A 19,024-nucleotide genomic window follows, 5' to 3' on the forward strand; every position below is an offset into this window, starting at 1 on the left:
TTGAAATAATGACTACCCTTTTTTGTAAAGTTGGAGGCTGTTTAAACAAAAAGAGAAAAAGAAGTCTGAGTAAGCAAATGTCAACACTGTAAACAAGCTTAGAAATTGAAGGCTGCATTTTTAATGTCCTCTTGTGTGTCCTCTCTAGCCTCTAACCTTCTCCTTAATACAGCAAAATCGTCATACTCTGGCAAAAACTGTTTCCCAGCTCCCTCTTCTCTGTCTTTGACCTTGACCATCAGTGTTTAAATGAAATCCAACTGTAAGTCTCAAGAAAGCTACTGGAGAAGTATATTTCTACCAACCTGGGTGCAAATATTTGGCAGACAGAGTGCAATTTTCACCATATCAGGCAAAATGGACTGATACAAATGTTGAGCCTCTGCCTCTTCGAGTACCTGAAAACCAATAAAATATGTTATCAATGACTAATAACCAATGAACAAATGTTTCTTATAAGATTAAATTATATATACTACTTTTCATAGGAAACCGTATGAAGGCATATTTTCAGCATTGCAAAACACGTGTAAAAGTACACCAACATGTGTAGTAAGGAACTTACAAATTCATTTTTAAATTTATATAATTCACCTTAATGCCCCCTGGAAATGAATCTGAGTATCCCAAACATGAAATATCTCTCATATCACATTCACAACTAAATAAAACACTTGCTGATGAAAAGCAGTACATTCTGCCCTTGGTTACATCAGCTAAAAACTACTATACCACCAAGCTTCTACAGGCTACAATATAAGAAATCACCATAAAAGCCACACATTGTTTCAGGGCATATTACATGTGTCAAATCTAACCTTATTGGGTAGTAAACAATGAGGTTTCTGGTGACCTTAGAATTTTCCTTTTCCAGGGACCTTTAGGAAGTTAAAACCACGATTCCCATATCATAATTTGAAATACCACAAAGACAACAATCATGGCCCATTTTTGTCTTTTGTAATTTCCCATCTCTTCAACGCTTTAAAAATTACTTTAGATCTTTTAATCCAATTTCCCTCTAAACATCAGGGTATTTCTTTTAAAATACTGAAAATGAAAACTCTCTTAATTTAGGGATATTTTATATACAGTCAGGATTAAAGTAAATCACGTATCTGTCTGAAATCACATCTGAACTAGACAGACAAGGTCTCAGTTATAATCCAGTCTGATCCTGTCATTATTACAGAGAAAAGAAAACTGAGGCCAAGGAGGTTACCTGATTATCCTAGATTGGAAATGTCAATTAGCAACCAAATCAGAATTAGAACCCAAGTGTTCTTGCCTATACTCCATGGCCCTCCCCACTCCTCTATGTGACCGATGCTTGGGATTGATGACGACACAGACTCTTCACAAATATCTATGGATTCCCTTTGCTACCAGGAGCTAAGATGAAAAAAAGGAATATTCACTTGTCTATCTGCAGCTGGACACAGTACGTGTGTAAATAGAAAAAGTAACACAGATAATTTACATTTACTCTGGTTTTATAGAAAAATTTATTAATTTTATTATAGAAAATAAGAATTTTCTTTATATTAAAGCTCTAAAACCCAAACCTATGCCCACTTCCCTCTTTAAATTAGGATAGTGGAAAACTGATACTCAGAATGAACACAAAGATATTTGCAATTCAGAGAGTTTGGGTTTTAATTAATCACAGGTGTATAGAAGACTAAGCAAGTGAATAATACAAGACAATAATTAACTCTGGGGAAAACAAAAAGTTGTACAAGAGTAGAAAAGGAATCATATCTCAGATATGAATAGTGTTTTTACCACCCTACTAAAAAAGCAAATACTGGTCTAATTGAAATGAATATAATAACTAACAGTGGAAAAGTGGGGAAACAGAAAAAAGGTTGTGTTAGTGGTGATAGGGTTAAGTAAACAATAGCTAAATCATTGTCTTCTATAATGAGAAGTTAATACATTTAAAAAAAGGCTAATGGGTTCAAAGCCTCTTCATTATAAGCTTCTTTAATGCTAATAAAAAAACTAAATTAAAAAAATTATATACAGAAGGCATTCTACTATTTTAGAATTTTAATATATACATTAAAGAGTCCTGCTTTCCTGTACCCAAAGATACATAAAATATATTAACGCATTTATTTAAGTTACACAAATTCTTCTTACTCATAATTTATCTTCTTGCTTTTTACAACATTTTACTTTGAAATAGTTACAGATTCACAGGAAGTTGCAAAAATAGTATAAGATGTCCAGTTTACCCGTCACCCAGTTTCCTTTAATGGTTACCTCTCATATAACTACAGCACAGTACCAAAACCAGGAAATTAACACTGGTACAGTGTGTGTGTGTTGTCCTATGCTATTTTATCATGTGTATGTTTGTGTAACCACCACCAAAATCAAGATACAGAAGTGTTCCACTGCGACCAAAATCTCCCTTGTGCTACTAATTCATAGTCACACTTTCCTTCTTCCAACTATCCCTAAACCCTAGTGAGAACCAATCTCTTTTCCACCTCTGTAATTTTGTCATGTTATACAAATGGAATCATATAGCATGTGTCCTTTTAAGATTGATTTTTTTCATCCAGTGTAATGCCCTTGAGATCTATTCAAGTTGAAGCATGTATCAATAGTTAATTCCTACTGCTGAGTAGTATTCCATAGTATGAATATGCCACAGTTTGTTTAACCACTTATCTGCTGAGGGGCATTTTGGTTGTTTCCAATTTTGGCTATTACAAACAAAACTGCCTTTTACTCTCAATCTGCCTGTATTGTTATGTCTGAAATAATTTCTTGAAAGCGACATACAGTGTGTCATTTTTTAAAATACAATCTGTAAATCTCTGTCTTTTTAAGTAGCGAATTTTGACCATTTACATTTAATCACTGATACGTCAGGACATATTCATCTCATAATTTTCTCATTCACCTGTTTTCTTTCCCTTCATTCCTATGGGTTACTTGAACATATTTTAGAATTCCATTTTTACTTATCTAAAGTGTTTTTGAGCACATATCTGAACAGGTGTTTTTTAACTGGCTGCTCTAGGCATTTCATTAAATATTACTTATCACTGTTTCCTGGTGTCAACATTTTACATATTCCAGTAAAATACAGAAACTTAACCTTTCTAAGGCCCTTCCTTTACCCACTCCAATTATAATTTTCTTTAATATTTCCCTACACATATTGAGATACACATTTGACAGTGTTATTTTTGAAAACAGTGAAAGAGAAAATGTCAAACAATTTAGAATTTTCAAGAAGAAAAGTCTACTACATTTATTATTATTTTCACTCTCTGTTTTTCGTTCATTCCTGATGTTCCAACATTCCATCTTTCATCATTTCCTTTCTGTTTCAAGAAATTTCTTTAGACATTCTTTTAGGATAGGTCTACTAATGACACATTCTCTTCCTTTCCTTCAGCTGAGAATGTCATGGTTTCTTCTTCATTCTGGAAGAGTATTTTCAATGGATATACACTTCCGTGTTGATAGTTCTTTTACTCTTTAAAAAATATTGTGCCACTTCTTTCTGGCCTCCATATTTTCTGATGAGAAATCCACTGTCTTTTGAACTGCTTTCCCCTATAGGCAACATTTCATTTCTTTCTTGAAGCTTTCAAAACTTTTTCTTTGCCTTTACTTTGAAGATGTTTGACTATGATATGTCTTGGCATGGATTTCTTTGAGTTTACCTTGTAAGAGATTTGCTCAGCTTCCTGATGTCTTTTTGTCAAATTTGGGAAATTTTGAGCTATTATTTCTGATTTTTTTGATGTTGAGTATTTTTTTCAGCCCTGCCCCTTTTCTCCTCTCCTTCCAGAACTAAAAAGATGTTAGATCTTTTTTAATAGTTCCACAGGTCCCTAAACTGCTTTTTTTTTAAGTCTATTTTCTTTCTGTTGTTCAGACTAGTTCTTTTATTCTTTCGCAAGTTCACCAGTTCTTTCCTCTGTCATCCCCATTCTCGATTAAGCCCATTCACTGCATTTTTTTTTAAATCAGGTATTGTATTTTTCAGTTCTAAAATTTCCATTTAGTTCTTCTTTATAGCTTCTATTTCTTTGCTGAGACTGTCTATTTTTCCACGTGTTTCAAGCAGGTTTGTAATTGTTTATTGAAGCCTTTTTGTGATGGCTGCTAGATCATTCTAGTATCTGTGTTATCTCAGGGTTGGTGTCTGTTGATTGTCTTCTCATTTCAGTTGAGATTTTCCCAGTTCTTGGTGATGAGTGATTTTTTTCATTGGAACCTGGATATTGTGGGTATTATGAGACTTTGGATCTTATTTAGATCTTGTTTTAGCAGGCCTTCTATAACAGAGGAAGGGAGAGCTGCCCCGTTACTATCAGGCAGGAGTGGAAACAGAGGTGCTTTACTGCCTTTGTTGACTCCCAAGGCAGGGAGAGGGAGAGGCAACTTGATACCTCTGGGTGGGGTGGGCGAGCACTCAGGCTCCCCGCCAGGCCTCTGTTGATATCACCCTGGTGCCATATTTTTCCAATGGCCCCACAGACCCTAGCTGATCAGTCTTTTCTCCACCTATCAGAGTCTAATGCTTTCATACTGTCCAGTTTTTAGCTGTATTTGCAGGAGGGATAAGGAGAAGTGTCTACCCAAACATTTTTAACCTAAAGACATTTAACCTTAAGTGTTTAAATAGGCTGACAGCTTCCTCTCCTTTGGGTACCTGTTCTTGTCTTTTAAAGTTGACATATGAGTAGCTGCTGCCAAGCTTTGCTGGCTGTCACAAGCTTTAAAATATCACTTATTTATCTGATGAAGCATTATTGTACTGGACTTCCTCACAACTGTCAACACTTCAAACCTATGTCTAACTGTTGCTTTGAAAACATAAATGAGAACATAAAAAATGTCATTTGAGAATATAACCAACCCAACTACTGTTTGAGATGGAATGCATAATTTAAAAAGCTAGCATAATCTTATGCCCTCTCATATATTATTAGAATCTTTATGTAAATCTTACCTTTTACAAATTATGATGTACTATTTATTAACCTGTACAATTTATTAATCTATATAATGTAAACCAAGATATAAGTAGTAAGTTTTAAAAATATGAATTGTTGCTTAACTTCAAGGGACACAATAGCCTTAAATAATAAATATTTATAATCTATCATATATTATTTATAAGAATAATGATGATGAAGATGATTATAAAGAAATTAAGCACTGACGTGATGATAAAAAGGGAAAACATCACTAAATTCTTCCACAAGCAGAGCTCTGCCCCCTATTGGACAGTCTGCATAGACAATTATATATGGCAACTGTTTCTCTGTGTGTGTATGTGTGTGTGTTCTGCTGTAGTCCTAAAATTTGAGTATGTGTATGTTTCATTCAGAATTGACACAAAGATTTTCAAAATTATAATGCTATTTTATCCATTTCCTCTCTTCAGACTCTAGATCTGCTCATCCATTCAATTAGCCAGTAAACAAATATTTGAGTAACTATTTTATGCCAGACACTGTGTCAGGACTGAGCACAGAATTGTAAACAATAACAGATGTGATCACTGACCTCATGAATTTCAAAGCAGAAAGCCCTATGCTCTCTCTGTGATCCCTCCAATAAATACATCAGCCCTCACCTTGAAGGATAATAATTACTGCAATTTCATCATAGTGACTGTGGAGAAGCTATCTTTCTTCCTTTGCAGATGGAAACATGAACAAACTACTAAAATAGAGTAACTGAATTTGTCAGATGTTAAAAACATTATGAATGATTTAAGTATCTAGAAGCATACAAATAGAAAACAGTTTTCTACTTATTTCTTCTTTCTCCGAATGCTTGATCAAATCTGTGAATTGTGCTCTAATATTAAAGACATATTCATACATGACTAGGCACTAAATAAACACTGAAAGAAAGTACTAAATAAACACTGATTACTGACATTTGAATGAATAGTGAAAATCTGTAGCTGGTAAAACTAGAAAACTAGTCTTATTTCAATAAAGGAGAAAATTTCCATAGATCTGCTTCTTCAGATATTTTACAGGACTCAGTTTTTTCAAATATAACAAACACTTCAAGTCACTCCACTTTATCTCTTAGTGTAAACCTAGGTAGATTCTAGTAAAAATCTTAAAAGTTAGTAAGACCCTTCTTTAATGAAAACTTTCAAAAGAGTTTATATAAAAGGTCTAGAATGTTAAATTTTATTAAATAATTTTTTTTAACATAAAAAGTATATCATGCCAAAATCTAAATAGAGAAGAGGAAAAACTCATAATCCTGTGATCCTGAAGTTAATATAACCATTTAGGTGTTTGTTATACTTAGGAATTTGTTTTTCTTCTCACACAGAAAAAAATCAGGTTGCTCTAACATATTTGTATATTTTTTTATTGGACAAAAGAATTTTCCACTTCACTGTATAGTCTTCATAAACATCACTAGAAACAAAATGTTTTTTAAAATCATGTTTTTCCACTGTGGAAAATTAACATAAACAAAAAAATAAGCTCCACCCATAAACCCATTATCAAGAGACACATGGCTGACATTCTGTCATATATCCTTCCAGTTTGTATTTTGTTCTCATTTACATAGTGGACATTTTCCTATGTAAATAAATATAATCCTAGATCACCATTTTCAATAGCTGAGTATTGTTATATTACTCGGACACAACCACAACTTATTTCTCCAATCTCTTATGATAGATTTATAGGTGGTTGTCAATTTTCCACCCTTAAAGTTGCCAGTGCAATGAACAGCCTTGTATATCCATCTTTCTGCAACTATTTAAATATCTCTATAAGTGGAAATGCTATATCAAAAGCACAGGTTTTTTTTTTTTTAAGGTTTTTGAAATATGCTGCCCAATCACCTTCCAGAAAGGTTCAATTTATATCGTGGTACTGAATAAGAAAGTACTCAATTCCATACCTTACCAACACTGCGAATTCTCAGATTCTTGTTTTATTTGCAACTTGATAGGCTAAAATGACACCGTTATTATTTTATGTTTCTTTGATTACTAATGATGTTGATTTTTTTATCCCCACATATACAAACCCCTCTGTGATGAGCTTTAATCCTCCTTTTCTATTAATTTTTAAGTAATATGTGAATGCATTCTTGCCTTGAAAATGTCAAACAATTCAGCTGAAATCAAAGCTCTTCTTGACCACAAATGCCCAATTCCAAACTACTCCTCAGACATAAACAGATGCTCATCTCCTCTCCAAACTTCTTCTAAGCATTTCTACATATGTGCATATGGAAATTTAGTTCTCTGTTACATTAATTTTTAAACTAAACGGTAAATTTTTTCCAATTTGTTTTTTGCCTTATGAGAAAGCCATAGAAATCTTTCCATATAACAGAATGATAAATGCTACACAGTATTCCACAATATGAATATATAATTTTAACTATTCCCTATTGATTCCCATTTTTCCCAGCATCATGAAAAATTTCAGAAATACAGCAAAACTAAAATAACTATACTCTGAACACCCATATACTTACTAATTTCTAGAATTAACATTTTACTATATTTTTGTCGCATCTCTATACATCCATTAATTCATTTTTAATGCATTTTGAAGTAAATTGGGGCATCAGTACATTTTACCCCTGATCACTTCAGCCTGCATATAATTTATTATTTGTTTACAGGTTTTTTTCATTTTGAGGTCAAATGTACATTCAGTGAAATAAACTAACCTTAAGTGTACATTCAATGAGACATTACAAATGCATACACCTCATAACCCCTATCAAGATATAGGATATCACCCTAGAAAGTTCCCTCATGCCCCTTCAGGCAACACCTGAGAGACTAACACTGTCCTAAATTTCTTTCTGCCATACATTAGTTTCGCCTCTTGTAAGACTTCATATATTGGAAACATGTGACATGTACTGTTTTACGTAAGTTTGTTTTTTTCCCTCAGCCCCATGCTTCTGAGATGCATCTATGTTGTGTGTATGTGATTTTGTTCCTCTTTATTATTTTATTCTATTGTATAATTATACCACAATTTGTTTATTCATTTTGCTGTTGATAGACAATTGGGCTACTTCCAGGTTTTGGCTATTATAAGTAAAGCTGCTATAAATAGTCTTCTATAAACAAAGGATTTTTGTGTACACATATTTTAATTTCTCTTTGCTACGTATAGAAAGGAATGAAATGAATGGGTCACAGAGCAGTAATTGCTTAGTTTTCTACGGAACTGCTAGACCTTTTTCCAATGTGTTAGAACCATTTTACACGCCCAACAACAAAGTCTGAGAGTTCCATGTGCTCCACATCTCTAGCTACATCTGTTCATTTTAGTTTTAGCCTTTCTAGAGCCTGTGCACTACTATCTCATTCTAGTTTTAACTTGCATTTCTCCAATGACATAAGATATTGAGCATTTTTAATGTGCTAATTGATCATTTGTATATCTTTGTGATGCATCTTTTAAACTCCTTTGTTCATATTTTTTAAGTTTATTTATTTAATTATTTTTTTTAGTGGGAGAGGTAATTAAGATTATTTTGTATTTATTTATTCTTAGAAGAGGTAGTGGGGATTGAACCCAGGACTTCATGCATCCTAAGCACTCGCTCTAACACTTGAGCTATACCCTCACCCACCTTTGTTCATTTTTTTAATGGGGTGGTTTGTCTTTTTTTTTTTTTTAACTGAGTTCTTCATATAGTCTAAATACAACTCCTCTGTCAGAAAAATACTTTGCAAATATTTTCTCCCTCTCTTTAGCTTGTCTATTCATTTTCTTAATGTCTTTTGATGATAAGTATTTATTAATTTTTTCTTTTATGGTTAATGCTTTCTGCGTCCAAAGAAATCTTTGTCTATCCCTAAGTCTCAAAAATGCTTTCCTCTAGAAGCTTTATGGTTTTGGCTTTTGCATTAAGTTATTTTCTGTGTATGCTGTGTACAAAGAGTTGACGTTCGTTTTTTCTCCCATATGGATAAAGTTTTCCCAGTTTTCCCAGCTCCATCTGTTGAAAGATGTTTTCTTCCCAAAGCCCCATTGGATTACTTTGGCACCTTTGTTGAAAATTATATAACTGTATAGGCATGGGTCTCTTTCTGGGTTTTCCATGGATTAACTTGATTGTTACGCCAGCACCACACTGTATCAGTTTCCCTGGGCTGCTGTAACTAAGTATCACAAACTGAGTGGCTCAAAACAAAAGGGTATTCTCTCGCAGTTCTGGAGGCTAGAATTCCAAAATCAAGGTGCTAATGGGATCATATTCAATCTGAAGGCTCTCAGAAAAAATCCTTCTTGGTCTCTTCCTAGCTCCTGGTACCTAAGTGCAATCCTTGGAATTCCTTGGCTTTTAGACGCTTTCAGCAAAGAGTAGCTACTTTTATGATGATGATGCATATTGTGCCCCCTGCCTTATTTAACCTTTCACTACAGTTAAACCACAAATTACGTGTCAAGACTTCATTCACGTCCCCCTGTAAAGCCTTCCCTGACTTTCTTAATTGCTCCTTCCTCTGTGACTCCATAGGCACAGGCACATATCAGTGGTCCAGTACTTACTACGTTTTATTATAATTATTTACTTACATGTTTTTCTCCTCTCCTTCTTTACTCTATGACACTGCAAAAGCCAGGATTGCATTTTATACATCCTGTTTTCTAGTACCAAGTGTAATATTTAGTACTCATTACTACTTGCTGAATAGAGTTGATAAAAATTTTAAAATTACATTTTATCCTGAAAGTAGCCCTGCAAAAGAGAAAGCATATAAGGATATGCAGAGAAACTAAAGCGCAGAGAAAGTAAAGCCAATTTCCCACATTTAAGCTTAGTGGCATACATTGGAACTAGGTGCCAGGACTTTTCTTCCTGGGTTCACAAGGAAGGGTATTTTAGAGAACGGAGCAATTGGCCAAGAAACTGGAATGGAAGACTACAGTTATAGGCCCAGATCCACATTTACTCTTTGTAGAAAAATCTCCAAATTCTTTAATTCCTCATCATAATAAGGATAATTCTAACTCTGTTTAACTTACAGAGCTATGAAGGCTCAGATATAACAATGTTTTATGAATTCTAAACCTCATATATAAATGGAAAGTATTATTACCTAACGGGCCAGTAATTCACGACCTTTCTGGAGCCTCCTCCCTTTTTCAACACCCCCACATCAATTAACTGCCAAGCCCTACTGATTGATCCAGCAGGGCCTCACATATTCATCACTTCCTAATCACCACTAAAATACCCTGACTCAGCCCCTCATCCAGTCTCACCAAGATCACTGCGATAATCTAACTGCTGCCCTGCTGCTAGCCCACCTTCTGTTTCTGCCCAAGTACACCCTGGTGTGTCCCTGTTCCACCTGAAAGCTTTCAATAGCCTTTCCTTGCCTTTTCAGTACAGTGCAAACTCCCTGAATTAATAATCAAGCTATCTGGCCCTAGATGCTGGTCTAGTCTCATTTAGCATACACACACATTCCCTCTCGCTCTCCCAAACAACCGCCTATGCATTTTACATACAAGACATTTCAGCAATTTACTCTTCTCTAGCAATTGCCTGGGCTTCCACAAATGCAATCTGTGCTACGCCTGGAATTTCTTTCCTCCTCTACTCTAAAACTTGCCTAACCTTTTAATGTCTTACTCAAGCAACACACTGCTTCAAATTCTAGCCAAGCTGACTCACCAGCTAGAAGGTAACTCTCCCTCTTGTAATTTATCTGTATGTTTTTTCACAAGACACTTAAGACTTCTTGCTTTATGTTGTAGTTATTTATGGACATGCATTCTAGGGCTTTACTTGAAGTTCCTTTCATACACGATTTATATCGGCTCACTATGCCAGAACATATTCATATGTAATGTTCGCACTAAAAATATTTGTTAAGCTAACTGACACTTCCTGTCACAGCTAGGTAATTTTACAAAGCACATGCTCTTCCTTCTCCCTACTGCCTATCAGAATCTCCACTGCTTAGCACAAATACCAGAGTTTTTGTTTTTGTTTTTGTTTTTTAAAGAAAAGTAAGTTAAGCTGCATATAGACTGAGCTTTCTATAATATACCTGAAAAACTTACTGGAGCTACCTCCAGAGCTTCACATGTCTGAGAGACAGGTTCATATTTCAAAAATTAAAAAGAGCCTAAATCAGAATTATTAAGATCTCCAGATTCACCTTTTCTTCAGGTATGTTTTTAGACTACAGAAATTAAACATCAGAGGGAAAAAAAATAAATTATGGCACTAAGTTATGTAAGGGTAAAAAAATCAACTGGAGAAGATGAATGTTTCTAACATTTACTTGTGCACGATTCAGGCTGACACTTTGAAGAGCAGAATGTGACAGCTTACAAGAAAACAAACTCACTCATTCCCCTTAATTTCTGAAAGCTCATGCAAGTCTGACAGGCCAACCACAGGGTGATCTCTCATGTGTATCACCCATGACAATTATGGCTTCTATAAAAATGATCTCCATATTTTAATAAAGTCCAACTGGTTTTCAGGAAAAGAGTCTAATATTTTCATATTTAAGCAGGCATATTTCACAAATTAGTGAGCTGTTTTGTGGACCTAAATAAGACTGTCCAAAAATTGTATCTTATAGCAACAAGAGATACAAAATAAATATAGTGGCGGAGGGCAAGGCGATACGAAAGGCTGAGTGCTAACAGGGGTCAGCAGTGGTGACGCAGGGAAAAGGGCTGTGCTGAGAAGCCACCCCGTCTCTGTACCATTATTCAGTTTGGTTTTCCTCTTTAAACAGCGATTAAGAGCTTCCTAAGGAATTTTCAAAATGCTATGACTCAAATCTGAGAAGCACTGATAAAAATCACAGCTCATTATGAGCACTTGAAATGATTTGTTTTAAGGATAATACCAAAGAGCCTTTAAAGTATTTGTCTTGTAACTTACACTGGAAATAATCTGTATTTGTCATTAAATTAATTTGACAGTTGTTTAATATGGGCTGCTACAGACATATTTTTTCCTCCCCATCAATGGTTGCCAGCAGGAGAAAAAGAGTGCTAAGTATTAAAATCTCCTTTTATTCTTAATCTCCAACCCCATTGCCAAACTCCTATTAGCCAGTAAAGGGAAGAAGAGGAAGTGAGGAATGAAGTGAGAAAGAGCCCTCCTGCTGGTCCTCATCACCACTCCATTTTCAATCTCTCCCAACTGCTGTTCTGTTTCTCAGGACAGAACTCTGCACGAGTTTCTCACTTCAGGAAACATGTCATCAGTGGCTTAAAATTCATGGGCGTTTGTAGCTGGCTGTGGAAATTTCACCACCATGTACTCCAAAACCCACATAATTAACAACTAATCTGGGAATACAATCAATTTAGGAAGAACACCTTTCATCCAGTTCTTGAAACAAAATTTGCCTCTAATCAAAAACAGTCACACTATTTCCTGCACAAATTTCATTAGATTAAACATGAGGAATAACATTGTGTAGGTTTATGAAACATGAAGGAAGCTCTTCTCTAAACAGTATTTACTGATAATCGCTATCTTTTCTGATGCTAATAATAAAACGCACAAAGTATTCTTGCCTTAGAAAGGACAAAATGTAACACAACCTCATTATCCTCTGTCTCCAAAGAAAAATTTACTTCTCAATACTGTTATAGTAAATGATTATTCCTTAGGGAATAATCCCAGACTGGCACAAGATGCTCTGATAGGTCTTTCTCATCTCTCACTTGTATTACTGTATAACTTCATGGCTATATCCATCAATCACTTTAGCAAACATCACCGAACTGCAATGCTATTACACACAAGCCAACAGATATTTTCAATAACATATAGTCACACTATTATCCATCTTCTATAGACAGGCTCTCAAACTCCACATGACAAGACTTCAGAGAAATAGCTAATGGTTAATGTAAGATTTCTAGTCTTAGAAGTAAAATGGACTTAATTTGTCTAAGAAATATAAGTGAACAATAACTTCATTCTTTTACTATAGTTAATAGTTTTAAATTTCATGAGAATATTTTTGAACTATAAGAAATACTTTAAAATGACTTATTTTTACTTTTAACTAATTTTTAAGACAGTTCAGTGATAGCTTCTCACACTCACACCACTAGGAAAATAATTTGCCACACCCATCAAGTAATGTACATACATACATATTGTAATGTTTAATTCTTAAATTATCCAGTATGAATTAATAATCAATATTCTAGCTCAACCTTCACTCTCACCAATAAGGATGAAACTAACATAATTTTCCCAAAAGGTTCAAGGGCACCCCCTGGTGGAAGACTTTTTAGAGGAAAACAACACAAATGCATTAGTAGTTAAAACAAATGCCATTCCAATGAAAATACCTTTTTAAAAAATTGACCAAGTTCTACCTGGCAACTCAATTATTTCAGGTAATATCCAATCTAGAAAAAATTCAAAATATGATCAAAGAATGCTGAAGTTCCCTGTGAGGAGATCTGAGCAGCAGGAGCTTCCAGGTAGCTGGACTAGCAAGATGTCAGTTTGCAAAGAAACTTTACAGATGATCTAGTTCAGTGTAGAACAGAACTTCCTGTGCTGTCCAAGACAGCAGCCACAGCCACATGTGTTGACTGAGAATTCGAAAAGCAGCCAGTGTGACTGAGCAACTGCATTTCAAATTTTATTTCATTTTAGTTAATTTCCATTTAAATTGCATATACGGCTATTGGCTATTGTTTGCACAACACAGATCCAGTTCTACTCGCTCCTTCACTCCAAAGAAATAGACACGAGAGCAATCCAAGGAAGAGTCAGCGGTTTCTAGACATATGTACAGCTTATAGTGCAAATGCATATAACTAAACCTGCACCTTTTTGTTTGGGGATTTTTAAAGACACTGAATTTTATCCCACCTCATTGGGCTATTTCTGGTAACTGCAATTCATTTGAAAATAGATGAATTTGAAAATGGTCAAATATTCCTTTTGAAATAAGTTCTGGCTTTGTAGCTTATATAAAATGGAAGACATGTGACAAATGGTATAGCATTTAGCTACATCAAATGCGACAGATTACAAACTCAGGCTCAATCTATCATCTGGGACATTCATTCTTTTCTTAACATGTAGAGAATAAAAAGGTAAATGGGCCCCTGAACTGTGGATTAGCTGAGCTCAGGAGTCCAGAAAGAGAACAGCTCAATAGGTCCAGACTCCACTTTATCCTCAAGTTAGTTACATGTATTGTTAGTATGTTGACATTTAGTTCCAGCGTATATTGAGTATCCACTTTGCCAAGGACATCACACTGAGCACTGTGAGGAATAAACACAAGGGTAAATAATGCAAGGCTGCTGTCCTCTAGAACCTTACTACTTCATAGTGTAAAAATGGCATATAAATAGTCATAATGGTTTATGTGTACATACCTCACCTTTCCTACCAACTTCCAATCCCAACCAGTCGACTATGACTTTACACAAATGATTCCTAAATCTTTCAGTGAGAGACTGTGGCTTAAGACCCACATTCTGCGTGCTGATCTACTCTCCTTAAATATCCTGAAGTCAGTTCAAGAAACATTTACTGAGCACCAGCCGTAAGCTAGAAAACAGTAAGATGCCCTGGAGAAGTTCAGGATCCTGAAGGATGCATATGTTTTATAGACAGATTATGCCTTATGTGGTGAGTGCATGCAGGTACACACAGGTCCTACTGTGAGCACAGAGAGGAGTTCTTAGTAGAGGCTGGGAGGACAGAAAAGAGTTCTCAGAGAAGCTAAAGGCTGAGCTGGAGGGGGAGGGTATATAGCACAGTGACTATACAGAGCTCCTGCTTAGCATGCATGAGGTCCTGGGTTCAATCCCCAATACCTTCATTAAAAAATACATACATATGTACACACATACATACATAAACACACACTTCAAAAAAAAAAAAAGACTGAAAAGACTGAGCTAGGAGCAAGCCAACAGCATGCAGAGAACCATAAGCAATTCAGAGTCATTAGAATATCAGATTTGGAACAGGGAAGTGGCAAGAAATGATGATGGAGAAATGAGCAGAGACAAGGTCATGTAATACCATAAATATCACCCAACGGAACTGAAAATAGATGAGGTGCCACACAGGATTTGAAGATGTATGCTTCAGATAGCTCACTGTGTGTGAGCAGCATGAAGGATGGATTTGAAGGGAGCACCACTGAACATGGGGGCCAGCTGGATGACTGCGGCAATGTACCATCTGGGTCATGATGACGGCGTGGATTAGACAATTGTAATAGAAATAGAGGTGAGCCTCAAGAAGTGTTTAGGAAGTAATATTATTGTGTCTTAATATAAGAAGCTGACAGAGGGGAAGGTATAGCTCAAGTGGTAGAGCACATGTTTAACATGCACAAGGTCCTGGGTTCAACCCCCAGTAACTCCTCTAAAAATAAATAAATGAATAAACCTAATTACCGCCCCCACACAAAAGAAACAGAAAACCTTAAAAAAAATACTAATAAATATCACATCTAGCCCCATTTCCTCATTTTGCTTGTAAAAAAAATAGCTCCCTCCACTACCACCCTTCAAAAAATAAGAAGGAAGTAGACCCAGAAAGGTACAAAGACTGTCAAAGGTTCAGCAGATCAGTGGCCAGCAGCCAGCCCTAAGTAGAAAAGAAAAAGAGAAAAAAGAAAGAAGCTGACAGAGAAAAGGATCTGAAGATAAAGATTTGAGTGTGCCCAGCTTCAAGCGGTATTTAACACTCTCAGCACTCTGTTAAGCAATAGGGACGTAACAAAGAACAAATACAGCCTCCTTCAAGGAAGAATATAAGACATGGACAAGTAAAAAGTCAGTAACAGAAGTGACAGCTATGCTGAACACTACAAGACAAGCAAGCATTAACCAGGCATCAGGGGAAGAAGGATGAGGCCAGAGAAGATACGGTGACATATGTCTCCTAAAGTATAATTCTGCTTTTGCACATGCTGAGTTTGAGGAGTGGAATGAGACCAGCTTTTCCCTTGAATAACATGAAAAAAATGAATGAATAATTCCGAAAACCTAAAATGAAGGAAATGGAAGAATCTACCTTTTAGATGGTCTCAAATCCCTTGAAGAGGTGTGAAGTAGGAGCAGGTGGATAGTAGAGCATGGGTGAAGATTAGACAAGCAATGAAAAGGTTTAGAACCATAGAGTAATGAGGAAATACATAAAAGATGGTATAAAGAACCAAAGGCCAAGTTCAGATTCAATAATATGAACTCTCCATAAGGCCTATTAGTGGGGAGGGTATACCTCAAATGGTAGCGTGCATGCTTAGCACGCACAAGGTCTTGGGTTCAATCCCACTACCTCTTCCAAATATAAATAAATAAATAAACCTAATTACCTCCCCCTCATAAAAACAAACAAAAAAAGCATAAGGTCTATTAATAATATTTATGATTCATTTCCTACCTTCCTCCTTCCCCTCCTTGCTTTTTTTTTTTAGTATTAGGCCTCTATTAGTTAAGAGCAAATGAAACAGGGGGGACGGTACAGCTCAGTGGTAGAGTACATGCTCAGCATGCACGAGGTCCTGGGTTCAATTCCCAGTACCTCTGTTAAAAAAGAAAGAAAGAAACCTAATTACCCCCCCTCAAAATAAATATATAAAATAAATTATACAAAAATAAAATAAAATAAATGTTCTAAAAAAATTTTTTTTCTTAAAGAGCAAACAAAGCAAGTAACTGGATGCTATCAGATTTGGAAACTAGCAGATACCAAAGGTCAAAGAGGAACTAGCTTAAAAAAGTAGACTATAGCTGACCCTTAAATAACACAGGAGCTGGGGGCGCTAACCCTCCGCTCAGCCGAAAATCTACATATAATTTATACTTGGCCCTACGTATCCATGGTTCATCCCTATCCGTGGTTCTGCGCCTCTCCTTGAATAGTACATACCTGTCCCTCAACTTTTTACCTGGGCTTAAGGAGCTTTCCTATTGGCAGCTTTTCCTTCTCAAGTGGAACTTGTTAGAATGAAGAGGAGGAGCTGTTTTTCACCTCAGTCTCCATTGCTAATTCCTTCGGATTCAACCAACAGTGGATCGTGCAATATTGTAGTATTTAGTACTGAAAAAACTCCATGTATAAGTGGACCCATGCAGTTTAAACCCATGTTGGTCAATGGTCAACTGTACAGATACTAGACTGGGCAGGAAAATATAGGAAGGTAGGGGAGAGTCAATAGATTACAACTGTTTTGCGGGGCATGTTCCATGAGAAATCATAAGCTGTTACACAGAAAAAGGTTCTATTTATAAATAAGTTAGGGGAAAATGTTTTGTTAAAGCAAGCTAAGCTGATCTCCTTACTGTACGATCCCTCAGAACTGTTCCCAGTAGGAGGAAACCCTTTAGTTAAAAATATTTGAACAACACACAATGCAAAATGTTTGCATCCCCTGGAAATTCACATGTTGAAACCTATTCCTCCAGTTTGGAGGTGGGGGGCCTTTGTGGGTTCTTAGATCACGAAGGGCGAAGCTCACATAAATAGGATTAGTGCCCTTTATAAAAGAGACCTCAGAGAATGCCCTCGCTCCTCTGCTCTGTGAAAACACAGCAGGAAGACAGCCATCTATGAATCAGGAATGCAGGTCCTCACCAGACACTGAACCTGCCAACACCTTGATCTTGGACCTACCAGCCTCCAGAACTATGAGAAATAAATTTCTGTTGTTTATCGACCACCCAGTCTATTTTGTTACAACAGCCTGAATGGATTACGATACCTTGTTTATCTCTGAGCTGGGCTTCCCAGTGCTGAGGTAGATGAGACCAACAGCATGACTTGGGAGTTCATTTGAAAATACTTCACTTTGCTGGAAATTGTTCTTCTTGCAGAAAACATCTTTTTATAGTGCTTTTCATGTAATCAAAGAGCACCTGAGGCAACAAGGTACTATGCCACTCAGCTTACTAAAAACTTCTTTAACATTGTAAAGAATAATTGCTCAGACACCAAAGAATCTGACTGCCCATCATTACCATAGCAACAAATCAAGGATAAGGACCTTTCACAATTAGTACCAAAAGTAAAATATGGAGAAAACTCTTGGCTCAGTCCTCAGCAGATGCAGCCATCACGGAGCTATGATGGCACTAATGGTGTTTTGCTCCCTGCATCACCAGGATAATGGACCTACGTCAGTCTTTACCACAGAGCTCATTGCTTATATAGGCTACTCATGGAAACAGTATATAAATTTGAAAAACATTTTTACATTGTTTTTATTTCCTCTTATTATTTTTATCTTCAGATAATACATACTACAAAACTCATTCTAGTGTTAAATATGAGTTCTTACACTTAGATAAAAGTGTTACTAAGAGCTTAACCAAAAGGAACACAGAATTTATTTTTAATAAGTAGGAGCATAAGATGAGTATATGTAAAATAATCTAACAGGAATTATAAATCAAGGCATTGGGTCAAATTGTGTAGGAAAAGAAAACATAAACAAACCCACCTTCCCACCTCAGAGCTAGTTGACAGAGATATAAATCATGGGAGAGATCAGACCATGAAATTATCATCACTATTCCAAAAGAGTAGATTTCAGGATAATGAAATCAATGCCACAGCAACATTTAAAAGTTATGGTTTCTAGAGCTATTTGAACCAAATGAGTAAGGCTGGAGTTACAGGGCATTAATGAAGTAGATTAATTTCATTATTAGAATTAGGAGGAATTCTACTAAATAAATGTTCACTTCTGGATGTCTTTAATTTCCATCCTCCCTGTTCTCCACACAGATAAATATAACACTGTGCTTTACAAATACATAATAACAACTCTAATTCCATTAATGATCTAGTGCATGGAGAACTCAACTAAGATTGATAATCCATAATAACTCAGCACATTTATAAAGCAAGGTGACTAGTCCCAATTGGAGCAATTAATTCTACGAGATGTGCACTCTTTAAAACAGATCATGAATGAGACCAGTATATGCTCCAATCTAAAAGCATACATTAATCAAACCAGGGGTAGTTATTCACATATTCCATACAA

At 35.7% G+C, this 19,024-nt stretch overlaps 1 protein-coding gene across 4 annotated transcripts in view; it reads right to left on the bottom strand.

Moving 5' to 3' along the window:
* PARG (poly(ADP-ribose) glycohydrolase) overlaps nucleotides 1-19,024 on the bottom strand; it is a 109,267-nt gene that overhangs the window by 63,315 nt on the left and 26,928 nt on the right. For all 4 annotated transcript variants that reach the window (XM_014562648.2, XM_032491682.1, XM_006188777.3 and 1 more), the window contains exon 8: nucleotides 306-398. In XM_014562648.2, the coding sequence (XP_014418134.2) occupies nucleotides 306-398 (93 nt within the window). The remainder of the gene's footprint in view (nucleotides 1-305; nucleotides 399-19,024) is intronic.

The sequence above is a fragment of the Camelus ferus genome, chromosome 11 (assembly GCF_009834535.1).
Source record: "Camelus ferus isolate YT-003-E chromosome 11, BCGSAC_Cfer_1.0, whole genome shotgun sequence".
NCBI classification, from domain to species: Eukaryota; Metazoa; Chordata; class Mammalia; order Artiodactyla; family Camelidae; genus Camelus; species Camelus ferus.